At 36.8% G+C, this 15,000-nt stretch overlaps 1 protein-coding gene across 2 annotated transcripts in view; it reads left to right on the top strand.

The window, feature by feature from the left end:
• Positions 1-70: 70 nt before the first annotated feature.
• The window catches only part of LOC138027828 (putative FERM domain-containing protein FRMD8P1), a 17,816-nt gene continuing 2,886 nt past the window's right edge, over positions 71-15,000 (top strand). Inside the window, exons 1-13 of one of the 2 annotated variants that reach the window (XM_068875446.1) lie at positions 71-410; positions 2,999-3,179; positions 3,783-3,950; positions 4,547-4,648; positions 6,762-6,820; positions 6,925-6,963; positions 8,837-8,964; positions 10,413-10,601; positions 10,695-10,827; positions 11,763-11,924; positions 13,091-13,146; positions 14,061-14,083; positions 14,939-14,989. In XM_068875446.1, the coding sequence (XP_068731547.1) occupies positions 3,002-3,179; positions 3,783-3,950; positions 4,547-4,648; positions 6,762-6,820; positions 6,925-6,963; positions 8,837-8,964; positions 10,413-10,601; positions 10,695-10,827; positions 11,763-11,924; positions 13,091-13,146; positions 14,061-14,083; positions 14,939-14,989 (1,288 nt within the window). In that variant the 5' untranslated portion in view covers positions 71-410; positions 2,999-3,001. Of the gene's footprint in view, positions 411-971; positions 1,145-2,998; positions 3,180-3,782; positions 3,951-4,546; positions 4,649-6,761; positions 6,821-6,924; positions 6,964-8,836; positions 8,965-10,412; positions 10,602-10,694; positions 10,828-11,762; positions 11,925-13,090; positions 13,147-14,060; positions 14,084-14,938; positions 14,990-15,000 lie in introns of those variants that run through there. The other variant, XM_068875447.1, reaches the window with a different exon arrangement.

The following is a 15,000-nucleotide window of genomic DNA, read 5'->3' on the forward strand; positions in this document are numbered from 1 at the left end:
GCTTTGAAAAATAATACCGGTATATGCTTAGGAAGGGGAGGGTGGGGAATATACGTGCAGCATTGTGGGAAGGGGATGTTGCACAAAGTACTCAATTTTTGTATACCATCTCGCTGTTCTTGCTCATACATCTTCGACGAAACCGGATAAAATAATTACATTTTCCCCGTTTGAACATTTGTGCAAGCAGTCGTACTCACATGTCAGCTGATGCAAAAGGAGTTTGACATTTTCGTCCGATGTTCAGGTCCAGAGGCTGACCTTTGTGCGGATTCTAGGAATCAATTTTCACGATTATAAAGCGACACAATTTAAGCATAAGCTTATAACCGTCGAGATTTAGCGGATTGTGAGAGCTTTGCCTCAAAAACAAACTTAGCCAAGTCGTTGTGAAAGAATCTTCCCGTAAGGTGAGTTTGTGTTGGCTGTGCCAACTATCTGCTAATTGTAAATTAGTCTTAAATTCTGCATGTTAATTAAGCGAAAGTAGACATGCCTGTTATAAACGCTTACTGTATTAGTCTCGTTTGGCTACTTATTTACTTTGGATCCATTGGAAGCCTGAAAGAACGAGCATGTATACTTAAATTAAACCTTCTTTATTGTTTGAAACGAGTTTCATAGAGGAACGAGATGCAGTTTTTATCTTTTCGTGTATCATACCCGGAGGAAGTGACTACCAACGTCATGCAATTTCAAGATGCAAATTTAAAAAAGAAGTTTCTCGGGCTTACTGTACATCATTATTCTCATTTACTCAATAAAGTATAACTTGTCTACTAAAGCAACGTTAGGAATGGTAAATCCAGGCCCATTGAAAATTATTCAACTTTAAAAATCTTGAGACCAATATATGAATATTGCAGCGACGCATGGTAAGCTTATGTTCGCTTCTGGGCCTATTACAAATATTGGTTATCAAGGAAATCTGAAATGTTCTGATTCGGTATATTTGATTGCCAGTGCGAGATGAACACGTAAACCAAGTATCATTACCAACACGATTTCTAAATCAGGCAACCACTGCCTTGACTCATGACAAAAAATAACTTTAGTACGGAAGTAGACAACAACCATTTCTAACAACTGTCTGTGCTCCACGAGGTTTGAAGAGAAGTTGCCTTAGTTCCCGATAGTTGATTCAGTGAGTGTTTTTCCCGAATTTTCTATCGATTTGTCTTAATAGAAGCTCAGATAATTCCTTCACGTCTGTTTGAACCTCGTGAAATGTCAATTGACAGTTTCCTAAGTTATTTTTAATCTATCAACCTCAGGGTTAATTTATTTAAAAAGTCAGTTGAAAAGCCATGTCGTCTTTAAATTGCAAGACTGGCTTTTAGAGACATTATTGTAGTTTTCTTATGGCAGACTGTGGTGAAACTTCAGGACAGTCCAAAATTTCAGAATGTGTGTGGTTTATACATTATTAACATGCCAATTTGGCCCATAATCAATAAAAATCCAATTTTTGAATGTCACACTGAACTCATCAATCCTTGAAAATCTCAGTACAGGCAGAAGTCGATTCATTTGCATGGGAAATATTGTGTCAAATGTAATGATATGCTTTTAAGAGCCTTTTGTTCTAGGGCGATTTTCTGTCATGAATCTTAAGTGTTTTTATCCTTTTAGTCCAAAAATTAATTGAGTTGAGCACTCGAATGTCCAATTAATTAGCACTTTGATTTTGTTTTGCATTTGTCAATTTGTATTATTTTAATACAGGAATTTTGGTTGGTGTATTTTTAAAGATGCAGGTCTAAACCACAAGTCAAGACTGAACTCTGCTTCAGCTATGAACAACTAAGCCAAAAGTGCCCCCTCAGGGTGATTAGGGCTAGTAGACACATTTGGTGTTGTTTATTTATCTGTTTCACAGTGTCATGTATGCTGCTCTGTGACCCTTGACCTGTGTTTTAGACCCACCATTTTTGAAGAAACAGTTGTGTTTGGCCAAATAGTAAAGATTAGAGAGATGAAGTTTCTAAAACATTTCAGTCATATAATATTATTCTTGTGGTGCTACATTATTGTGGAGTATACAGTGTAGTATTGAAAAAAATTCCCTTCCCTGGGGGTTCAAAATTTCTGTTAAAGATGGAATGTTTATCCGTTGTGACATTTTTGTTCATAAAGTGACAAATTCATTCTTTGATAGATTCAGAAATGCTCTGTCAATTTACATCTTACACCCACGCTGTGATTAATACATGTAGGGTACAGTTCAAATCAAAATTTCATTTTCACTTACTCCGCACTTAGCTACTCTACTCTTTCAGGGAATGTGCCTCTCTGAGTAACATTTATTAATCTGCAACTTGTCACAATAAATTCTACGCAAATTCTTTAAAGTTAACATAACCTAAATTCTTGCTAAATGATGTTGACATTTGGGAGTAAGTTGGTGTGCTTCTTCTTCTATTTCCCATTGATCTCAAGTGATGCCCAGCCCAGCCCAAAACATGAGGGCTGCAGCAAGTCAACACAGACACATGTATGTTGTTAGAAATAAGATTTGATTATTAAATTGGTACTGCAGTTTTAAAAGGCATTGCCTACAGCTACCCAAACTGTCAATAATTTATTGTCATGGTTTAGCAAGAATTTTGGTTAATATGTTATAAGATTTTGAATAATTATAATTATTATTGTGATGAACTTCATCAGCATTTAAAGAATTTGGCTGCAATGTGTCAGTTTAGCAATTAATCAGACTTCTGAAACCAGCTAGTGTTCTGTGACACAGAAATACATGTAGAAAAGCCGACAACCTGAAATAGCTTTCAAGAACTACTATAAGTTTAAGCGTATGTGGTCTAAATATAACTTGACAGAAGGCTGTAAGGTGATCGTTTTGAATTTTTGATTTGTTGTGAAAATAGATATTAGTATTATTGATTTGTCAGGTTGTGGTTGTGATGTATTTTGTATTATTCTTAAATTTCAATGATGCTGTGACAGCAGATTACTTACACTGTATCTTGTACCACTCCTTTAGACTATGGCTACAGACGTTTTGAAAATAACTGATATGAACAATGAAAATTGTGACCACCCAGACTTCAAGAGGCTTGATTCAGAGGGAAATGCTGGTTATATAAAGCCCAAGACACCTGGTCTTAAGAAATCCATTTCATGGAGCGGTAGATCTGATGAATCCAGAACGATATCGTATGAACGTAAGCACTATCTTACATGTACAGAATTTGGATGGTTTTGGGAAAAATTACAGTTGCCCATACAGGAGATAACTTTTAATCCAAGGATACGGGGAAGGCTTGTTACAGTGAAGAGAGCGTGACTTCTTTTATGAGGTCCTTGATTCATTTCCCAGACTGGTTGTCATGTAGGGGTTTAGTTTGTTGGTTGTCCAGTCCAGGTTCTTTGGTTTATTCCAGACAAATCAACATTTTTTAATTTTATGTTCTTGGAAGCGCATTTGACTGCATTATAGATCTCCAGATATTTTCATGGGAACAAGGTATAATTTATTCTTTGTTCTATGGATTAGTGACAAATTATTTAAAAATTTGTCAGTGATCAGTGAAGGTATTCCTTTGAAACTGATACAAAGTGTATCTCATTGAGTGTAAACTCTTATTGAAAATCTGCAAGCATCCAATGCATTTCATGACACTGCTCATGTGACACTGTATAGCACGTCGACTACAAAAATATCAGCAAAGGACATACCTATTGTAGATGAGGTTGAAATCTGCATGGAGGTCAGTTGTATTACCATGTAAATTTCTCATTCAGAGTATGCAACAATTTTTTTACAGCTCTGACTGTGGCAGTGTTTTTGGTGGAGAAGTCAGGTCGCTTATTAAACCTTGAGGAAGGAAGAAACACGACAGCAGGAACAATAAACACAATCATGGCAGAAAACCTCTCTCTGCCAGCAATAGCCTCACAGGTTTTCTGTGTTTGGCTCATTTCTCCCCTGCTACGTAAGTTTTTAACTACTGTTATGAAACACCATTAGTACAGTTGGTTCAATGGTCATTTTTTTGACACTTTCCCTATTAATTTTTTTAATGAAATCTTATTAAAAACAGAATTAAGGGTGATCTGTCTCGTTCAGATTCTTGTGCACAGTCTACAGTACTTGTTTGAGTGAAAGGCTTTTGGTTTTGGTCACTGTACAACCATGCAACCCTCCATGTATGACAGTGTGGCCAGTGTCATGTGATCATAGTTATGGTGGGCTTAAGTTAGAGCTCATCAAGGTGGCCATACTCAAGTTAGTTTACAGCGTGCATCTTTGATATTGGACATCAGTTCTCTGTTATGGTCAATTGACACCTGTCAAAAAAGGTATCTGCTGACCAGTATCATGTGACCACAATGCAGGCTCATGTTAGGGCTCATAGAGATCAGCTGTTTATTGAAGTTGACCGCTGACTAGGTACTGGATTTTGATCTGATCACAGGTTCAAGCCAGGTTAACTTATTGTAAGAATAAATAACCTGGGAGCTCCGCTTTAAGGCTTGGCTAAATCCACATGTTAACTTTTAATAAAGCTCTTGGTCTTTTGTTTTGTAGAGCTCCAACTGAAAGCACACCATCGGCCATTTAGACTGCGTAAAGTGTGGGTAGAGTTACTTAAGAAGTTCACAAATGTAACCGATGAAGTTGCAGAAAAAGGTGATTAACAGATTAGAAAGCATATGGAAATTTAGATTTTGTATTGGTCATTTAAAAGTTCAAGAAATAAGTTTATCATTTTTTGCTCAGGAACACTTGGAAAATATCCTAATGCTAATCCTAATAGTACCTGCTATTCATCTCCCCCCCCCCCCTTCCCAACACACACACACACTCTCACTCACTGTGCATCAAAAAGCAGCATGGAGGTTGACATGACAAACCGGTAGTAGTAGTAGTAGTAGTAGTAGTAGTAGTAGTAGTAGTAGTAGTAGTATCAGGGGCACAGGTAGGATTTTTCAAAGGGAAGGGGGGGGTGGGGGTCACTCTCTCTCACATCCTACTACTACTACTACTACTACTACTATTACTACTACTACTACTACTACTACTACTACTACTACTACTACTACTAAAATTATTAATATTGCTGTACAAGTCCTGCTATTCTGGTTGGACTGAAAATGTTGAAAGGTGCATAAGATTGAAGATTATGGTTGAATATTGATCAATAAATTCATCAATGTGGTAATAAATTGCTAAATGGTCAGTGACAGCCAATAGGGTTGCACTCTTCAGGTCACATACATGTTAACCCCAATAAAGTTCAAAGGTTATCCTAATATTAGTAGCATACTGTACCTTCTTAAAAAAAGATCATTGCAGGTTCTAGGCACAACTTGGAAAGGTATATGGAAGCCTAAAAATACTCCTGAACTAGTCTTGAACTGGACTGGATTTGCTTGGGGGCTTCTTTTTGGCTTGCTAGGTTTTTTCATTGACAATGATGAACTTTCAGATAGAAGGTTGTTTCAAATACACAGTTCAAACATTTGACTAAAGGTCATATTATTCACTATAGTATTCTGTATTTACATTTTACAGACTGAATAACCATTCTGTAATTTTGATGCAAAATACAAATCTACTGTACTACTGTATAACACCAACATTTCACAAGTTACTTGCCATGAGTTCTGTATGGTGTTTACAATAGCTTGCCATATAGATCTCGTGCTCATGTTGTATTAGCTAAATACATGTAGCTCTTGAGACATTAGGATCAATATTACATGTCGGATGTAGGGGTTAGGGCAGCAGAATCTGAGCATTAGAGTTCACCCAAAGAAGGTGCCTGGAATGTATACTTGTCTGATGCGATCTGAATGCTCTGCAACATTCCTGTTAATGAAGACTCAAGGGGGCTTGGGTTATGCAGAAGGGATTTGATTTTCACAGTACAACGTTCAGTCTTGACACTTATTGAACACTCCTTCTTTGCAATTGGTGCAATATTGATTTTAACTGGGAAAACATCACTTGAATCACTTTCCATGGATCCTTTGCTTTGAGTTTTGGCATCCAGAGCAACAGATTTTTAAGCCCGTAACAGCAGTTACTTCATGTGTTGAGTTAACCAAGAAGATAACTTCCCTTTTATCAGGGGCACCCAATGACCGAATGTCTTAAAATTTGTCAGAATTACCTAAAATGGTTTCCATAATGATTTAAAATCTCATTTAGTGAGTTTGAACAGTGCATGTAGCTGCCCAGCAAAACATAATTTTATCCGTTCGAATCTTCTAGGGGAACTTCGGTTTTATAGAGAATAATTTCTGGGTGGATTTTTTGCCTGACGTCCAAAAATTCTAGCAAATCGTGACGGGTCTGATCAAAATCTTTACAACATGTAGTCCTCCTTTTTCCCGTGAAAATTTTAGAGGACGCTTCCTTAAAATATGATTTTCAAACAAACATTGGCGAAAATGATAGAAGTTACCAATCTTCAAATTTTATGCTATTTTCAATGTCACAGTTGACTATTTACTCAGCTCAGTAAATTCTAGCTTTCTTCAATGTGGTTTCGAAATTTTTACACACTCTTCAGAATCTTCACTTCTTTTCCCAAATATCTAGGAAATCTGTTCACAAAAATGTCTAAAATATTAGTGCTCCTTGAAAAGTCTGAGTTCACCTTCCTTCCGAACTGATATTTATGAAATTACGTGTTTGGTGCCCTTGTTTTATAAGGTCACTCTGATCCCTTGTGGCCAATACAAGTTAGCAAAGGATAGACTACGAGTCTTTCAATTCTGGTTTTATCTTTTTTTAGACGAACCAATTCTTTGCTATCAAAGGAATTCTTTCTTTCCCATCTCAGAAGAAAGGAGGGTTAGTACCAGTGTTGATGGAGACTGTTTTGATATCACGAGGAAAATTTTTCTCATGCTTGCAATAGTCCACATTATTGATATTTTTCTTTTCCTGTCTCACAGATAAAAGATGACAGAATCACCAGAAGACTATTTGAAGAGGTATTAAAACACTATTTTTATCACAACCTTTTGTGAACTTGTCTTAAAACCAGAGAAAATGAAATTTATAAGATATTTTGTGATCTTTAATACTTTTCTCTTTAATTAGCTTTCAAGGTCATGTGTTACGAAATATGAGCAACTGTGTAATTTTATGGCCTAAAATAGACCTTTATCCTCTTGAAACTCAACCAGTCCACAAAGGAATAGGCTAGGACATCCACTGTCTAGCCAACAGTACTAGGTTTCATGGTGTGGTTCAAATTTTTCCCTGGTTCAAAAATTTTTAAGCCTGTTCAATTCTGATTTTCCTTTGTTTCAGATTATGATAATGAATATTAGACAGTATTAAGAAAAAATCAAAATTAAACTGGTTTGAAAATTTTGAAACCAAGAAAAAAAATTGAACCACAACATCTAAGTATGTCAAACTATTGCCTGCACTTATTGTAGTGTGGATAACAACTTTGGTTTATTCATATTTCAGTCCCAATACATACCTTAGATTGAGCAACAGGTTTCTTCCAACAACAAATATTTCAAAATTTCTCAAGTGGCTGATACTTTGCATGGGCTTTTCAATGTACCTAAAAAAACATTGCCTGGTCATTTTCCTGTCTTTTTGCTCCTTGTTTTCAAGAAAATAATTAGCCATTGCCAAAACTACATGTACATCTTCCACAGTGGCAGTGATGGAGCAGGGATGGCGCAGTGGTGAGAGCACTCGCCTCCCAGCAATGTGCCCCGGGGTGGATCCCCAGATTCTGCATCATATGTGGGTTGGGTTTGTTGTTTCTCTACTCTGCTCCGAGATGTTTTTCTCTGTGTTGTACAACTCTGGTTTTCCCCTCTCATCAAAAACCATTGTTGTGATTTGATATGTATTTTGATATTTTAATTCATCAAATCAAATTAAAAGCAGATTTGATTTCATTTCTGCAGGACCCCACAAGCCATTCAGACAGCTTTAAACATTATCATGTGAAAATAAAGTTCTATTATTATTATTATGATGAGCTGACTTCATTGTTTACATTGGGTGACAAATTAAAATGTTGTTGACCAAGGAAATTCAGAGGCACATTAATTTTGAGCAAGTTCTATTTGTTTTCAAAATATCCTGAACTAAAATGCTTTTTTGTCCACGGTTCCTCGGTAGTTGGATTCGCTCTGATGAAGGGCTAACGTCAGCTTTTAAAATCTCTGTAAGGTGGTCAATTTACATTTATTTATCAACTCCGTTGAACTGACACAGCACCACAGTTTCTTTAGAAACTACCCACTTCAGTTCGTAACCTGGTTGTTGTTGAAAGTTTCTGCAAAAAAGAAAACAAGGTTCAAAAAGTTGCTTGATCATCATGCTCGAAAGGACTGTGATGAGTCTTGTATTCCTGTGTGAGAGGACCAGAACTCTGAGTTAGACTCACCCTCATTTTCTTGTCACAAGAATGAGTGAAAAAATAAAATCTCTTTGCAGCTCTTCTTTTGCATAGGAATGCTTGCTGCCCTTTTGCGCTGAACTTCATAATTGAAGGGCTTGGGGCCCATGTGGATTATTTTTGGTCATTTTTAATTTTGTTGAAAAGGGTTCTCAAGTTCAATTTTAGACCTTTTGCAAAATTTTAGCCTATTTTGAGTAAAATTGAAAGATGGCCAAAAAAGTTGACAAGAGCTCCTTAATATGCCCCAAGCCCTTCGATTGTAAGGATTTCCTGAATGTTATTATTATTATTATTATTATTATTATTATTATTATTATTATTATTATTATTATTATCATCATCATCAATGTAATTTGCATCTTATCTGTTACTGTAAACTACATGTAAATGTAACTTTTTTTTCTGTCCAATGTCTGAATTTTGATGAACAGGCGAAATATAATGTTCTCAGTGGGAATTACCCCATCAGCACAAACGATGCAATCACCTTGGGAGGAATTCTTTGTTTTGTTGAAAATGGAGAATTTGATCCTTCAGAACACACACTTGGCTTTCTCAAGTAAGTTTTAATTTCCATTATTAATAATTATTATTGCTGGCAACTGCAGGTTGTGTGAGTTCTTTTCTTATGTTTTCTTCTTGTCCTTTCCAGTAAGAAGTTTGTTTGTGTATGGACAAACAACTCTTGTTATTCCTTTACACTGTAGGACCTATACTGTATACTTTGCATTACGTGTAGCTGATGTTTGTGAGTTGGCATTTTGAGCGTCAGCCCTTCGCTCTGACAAAGGGCTACCACTTTAAATGTCCACTCACAAATCTTTTTGACTGTGGTTAATTTACCTTATCACTTCGTTTAATAATGCCTGGTTTCCGTAAGATTGCTACGGTTGCCATGATTGTTACAGTCACTTCTGTCAATAATGGGGAAAAAATGACATGAGCGATGGATGCATTGTCCTGTTTCCATTTGATGTCTTTGAAGCCAGCTCCTAAGCCTGGCAGCAAGTCAAATCTTGGCACCAAATTCAATCCACAATGGTGGCAGTCAACAAATGAGGCCCAAATGACTCTTGCTGGAGTCTTGTTATTTTCTCGTTCTCTTTATCATTCGCCAAAGAAAACAAAGAAAGGGCAGGGGAAAACAGAAACACTGCCATTTTGCTTCTGGTCCCTCTAACTTTGTAACAAAATAATGTGAGATATAAAATGATTGATTGCAAAGATCTGAGATGTCTTTCTCTCGCTATGATCGTCAATTGATCACTGGAGAGGGGCCTTCATTTGAAAAACTTGGATTGCTATGATTGCTGAAGTAGAAATTTTTCTATCTCAGTGATTGCAGCGATCACAGTCCCTATGATCACTGCCGTGGCAGACCACATGATCGCTGCAGTCACTGAAGATTTTTTTCGACGATTGCAATGATCGTAACGATCATATGGAAACCTGGCAAAAAGAACCAAATTGTTCATTCATCCAGGATGTCTGTTTTGCAGGGCTGGGAATCTCATTTGCCTTTAAAAGCTAGCTGCAGGCAGCAGAGCTTTTCCAGGTCAACAGGTTGTTTCTTTTGAGTAGTCACTGTTTCTTAAATAATAATATTTCATCAAGGTGGGAGGGGAGTGAATAGAGGTATGCAAATCCCCCGATCTGTTAGAATTTAATAACAAAATCTGTCCTTACATCCAAATCCACTCAATATTTGCAAGATATTTGTCTCAAGATATCTGAGAGTTCCGTGATCCGAATGAGGTTGGCGAGATCTGCGATCCAATCTTTATTACAGGCAAAATTCCATAATCCGGGCCAAAAACAAGGATGAAACAGCAATCCGCTGGAATTGCAAGATCCCAAAATCGGTTAAAATTTTGTGCTGAATCCGGAAACCTGGGAAAGATATTGCCAAAAATCTGCCGATCCATTGGCCTATTCACCCCCTCAATAATGTTATTGTCCATTACATGTGTATATTCTCACCAGTTTTATCATTTTTTTTCTATTTAGGGGTAAGTTGATGGATTACTTACCAGCCTGGGTCTGCAAGTCCAGCTGGTCACTTCGTGGCCGGGCGCCTCGTTCATCTCTGGAACAGAAACTTCTGCAGCAGTATAGTGATGTTTCCGATAAAGTTGCAGATGTCAAGGCCTGTCATAAAATGTTCTTGGAGCATTGTTGGGCCTTTCCATTCTATGGGTAAGCTTCAAGGGTTCACAATAATAATTTGATGACATACCTACTTTTTCTTTCATTTCCACGGATTTTGATGATGTCCCTCTCTTTCATCAGGAGTGTGTTTTTCCGTGGTCAGATCGAGCGTCCCACTTCCTCACTGCTGTCAAACATTTGGAGAAACTCAGATGTGCTGGTTAGAGTTGGTATAAACAGGGAACGTGTCCATGTGATTGATGACAACAAAAATGTATGAATATTGGTGTTATGTACATGTACAGTGTGCTTGAGTTCTCTTGGATTTCAAAGAATGTGTTTAACTACCTTTTGCTGTAATCTATGAAATATTAACCATAGACCTTTTTGCAGATACGGGCGCCATTTTGATTTCTGTTGTTTCAAATAGCTATTATGGGTTTCCCAGGGGGCAAATACATTTTAATTTGCCCCCTGAGCATCCCATAATGTCTTTCGAAACAATAGAAATCAAAATGGCCACCGTATCTGCAAAAAGGTCTATGAAAAACTGATAAATTATTGGGTGGCAAATAATGGTAATTAACCTGTACATTCCTTGTAAAAATTAAATTAAATTTAGAATAATTATTCTTAATGCATAAGTCCTTAAATTCACCACGCAATCAAGCTTTCAATTACAATACAATACAATACATACTTAATCGACCGCTCCCCATAGGGGCTTTTCAGGGTCAATGAAACACAATCAACGAAATGACAGAACACAACAACAACTGTAAGAATCTCAACTGGTCGGAGGCAAACCAGTTGGCTATTTACAAGTGCAGCTGGGAAGAAGTGATTAGAACGGGTCTTGAATCCAGGATCTCCGGATCTCAAGGCAAGCGCCCTAACCACTGGGCCACACTGCCTCCCTACAATTGAATTTTCCAATTGAATTTTCCAAACACTGATATGGCTGCTGCAATGTCACATGTGAACATTTTGCCCAAGATATAGGTTATTGCTTCTTGCTTCGGAAATGAGAATAAAGCTGTGGCTGTAGTGATGTATGGGCCATGTAGTCTCTAGTTGGTAGAAACACACCGTACTTAAGGAAAAACTTAAATACCAAACACAAATAGACACACGCCATGAGGAAAAGCGTACATTCCAAGCACATAGACACACGCCATAAAAAAAAGTAATTAATGTTCTCTTTTGCAGGACATACTACTAAGCCTGGCATTCGATGAATTGTCATGGGACTACACACCAGCCCCTGCTCTGGAGCCAGACAGTATGGATACATTCTGGCTAGAATTTGATGCCTCTGAGGAAAATGATGAGTCGCCTGAGGCGCAGAGGCTACAGATCTTCTCAAAACAAGTTAGTATGTCACACACATTTTACAAATTTAAAATACAGAGCATAAAATTGCAAGATCTTTCAAGGTTTTGAGCTAAAAAATAGACTCGCAATACTAGGAACTTTTAGGGTTTTGTTTGTTTATTTGTCTATTTTATGACTCTCTTTTAACTATTTAGAGAATTTTAAGAAGATTTATGTATAATACATGTATTTTAAATAGTATATCTTGTGTAAATTTATACACAGAGCTACAGCTGTATCTACGGTTCTCCGCCTAGCTGTTGTGGTTTTTTTTTTTTAATCTGGCATCCAGATGTGCATAACTGCCATAGTAAATAATAATAATAATAATAATAATAATAATAATAATAATAAAATTGCCTACTCATCAACGACTGACAGAACACCTTAGTCCTGGGACTTATAAAGAAAGGGATGGAGAAAGGCATTTAAAAGATGCTGGGCAACATCCAAATCACTGACCTACAGAAGATTGCACTACTTGGAACATCTCACATCCTAAAAAAGGCTTTATCCATCAAACAGACTTATTAAAGACGATGCCTACTAATTCAAAGGCGTTTTTGCCCTGGTTTATGATCATGCAGGAAATGTAGATCTAACAAGTGTTATTGAAATCCGAGAAGAAAATTGGGGGTATCCTTGCATTTTTCAAAGATAATTGACGAATAACATTATTTTGTAAAAACCTTTAAAGACATTTAGCAATGTACATGAAGGACATTCCTTCTCAAATTGAAGCTTAATTTTCTCTCAAAAATGCATGGTTACCCCCAATTTTCTTTTTGGATACCAAGAGTACTTAATACTAAAATCTACTTTCTCCGGGTACTTTTAAACCGTGAAAAAATATCACTGTATTAGTGAGCAGCACTGATAGGAAACCCAAGTATCTCTAGATGCGGAGAACGTATGTGCAATCACAATAGTAGGCACTGTCCTTAACACATCCCAACCCTAGGCCCAAGGATTTGGGCCAGTTATCATGCCCTATCATGGCTTCAATAATAGTAATAATAATAATAATAATAATAATAATAATTATAATTATTAATGGTCTGTCAATAATGTACCAGTGGATTATGAACAATGGCTTTTTACTCTTCAGTTTACTCCTTCATTATTCAACATTGAATTGTACACCAAATGTTTCATATTTTTAGGCAGAAATGATGGATGCCATGGTCCAGTCGTGTGTATTTTCTGACGACCCTACAGGGTAAGCAGAGGCTGATTTTTTCCTATTTCAACGTTTAGCACATTTACCACATGGAACCAATGTAGGCCTCTTTTATGCCAAGTGTGTAGTACGTATACCAGATAACTTTAAAAGGAAGTTGGCTGAAAAAAATCCAAATCCGATACAATGTTCTAGATACATGTAAGTGAAGGGTTTTGGCAAAAAAAAAAAAACAACAAATAAATGAAAGAAGAAACCTTGGAAACAGGACTGGATACACACTAGTATTGACCTTAGTTTGATCCCTTCAGATCTTATGTGGATACTTTGTCTGTAAAACTGATCTTGAACACCGATAGAATAGATAAGCTATAGAGAGCTATTGATTTTGATACAAGCTTGACCCTCTCAAAATGCCTTTGGGCAAGTTACCCGGCACATGCTCTGTGCCTTCCCCACTTTATGGGAGCAGGAACATTTCATGGTGAAGTGGTGAGAGGACTCACATACATGTATATGTACCACCAGTGTGGCCTTGGCGTCACATGGAGGTTGAGGTTGTTGGTTCTCTAATTTTTTGGGAGAGGTTTTTCTCTGGGTACTCTGGAATTCCCCTCTCCTCAAAAACAAACCTACGATTTGATTTCTGCACAGGGTTTGCAATTAGTTCCCCGATGCAAAATACAGTTGACAATTAAATTGAGTTCATTATTATCATTATTTCAAATTGAAGGTGCTTCCTTTAGAAGGGAATTAGATTTATCAATATTGGTAGTCTAAAGTCTTATTAAAAACTAGACGAGAGGCTTTACATGTTAAAAAAACAGGAGGTTTGATTCTTGTGTTGTTAATAACTTTCACACATCAACCATTTAACTCATTTTAATCCTTTACTTTCTTTGTCACTGGTACCTAAGAAAATTTATATTTTTTTCGTAACTGTCTTGTTGCAGGGAAGGCCAAAGTAACAAACCAGGCAAGAATCACTTTGTTTGTTCATGATATTTTTGTTTCATCATGGAGAGTTAAGGTCTCAGTAAATGAAAACGAGGTGCCCACAGAAAAAAGTTCTAGTCGTGCGAGTATTTTCGCTACAAAGGCAAGTTATATATCAAATGAAAGCTAAAAGATTTCATTTCATCGAATTTCAAAAGGCGCTTAATTTTTTTGCTCTGGAACTCAGAGGTATCGAGTTTACTGCTGACGCTCCAGTCCTTTCGCGTTCGTAATATTCACCTCCTTTTTATTGCATCTGATTGACAGATAAAAGACCTAAAAAAGGGTGTTATAAAATTTGCATATGTCTTGTATTAGCGGAATTATTGCATTTCAAACTAAAAAGTCGAATCTCGAGCGCGATTTACACAAAGAAACTGACATAAAATGAGTTACAAAGGGAAATTGGAAAATTCCTCACACCCTTTTTGAGTCTATATCGTTATCCATCACATCTGAAAGTCTCAAAGCGATAGCTTAAAACCTGTCCCGACTGGAGGTGGGAGAATTTTGATTTTTGCGTCACGCAATAGACAGGGGCTGTTAAATTCACTTTTCGCGCGGAACTTATGGCGGGAAACAGAAAAGGCTCATTTTAGAAGGGTTAAAAATCACTTTCTGATTTTCTTTTTCTGCCAAAATAAAATTTAGGACCCATTCATGCCAAAAATCCAAAAAAAAAAAAAAAAAAAACCAAAATCGAGCAATGTACTAAAATTTTAATTTACCGAGATTAAAGCCTCTTTCCAGTTTCACTAAAATGATGGCAGCTTTCTTATTGGCCTTCTTAATCACTTTTTGTGACTCATCAAATAATTTTCTTTATTTAAAAAAGGTTGTGGCATTCGCTGTAGAATGGAGCGACTCAGCCTTTCCACGCTAGAAGGTTTGTATAGT

This window comes from Montipora capricornis, chromosome 12 (genome assembly GCF_036669925.1).
Source record: "Montipora capricornis isolate CH-2021 chromosome 12, ASM3666992v2, whole genome shotgun sequence".
In the NCBI taxonomy this organism is placed as follows: Eukaryota; Metazoa; Cnidaria; class Anthozoa; order Scleractinia; family Acroporidae; genus Montipora; species Montipora capricornis.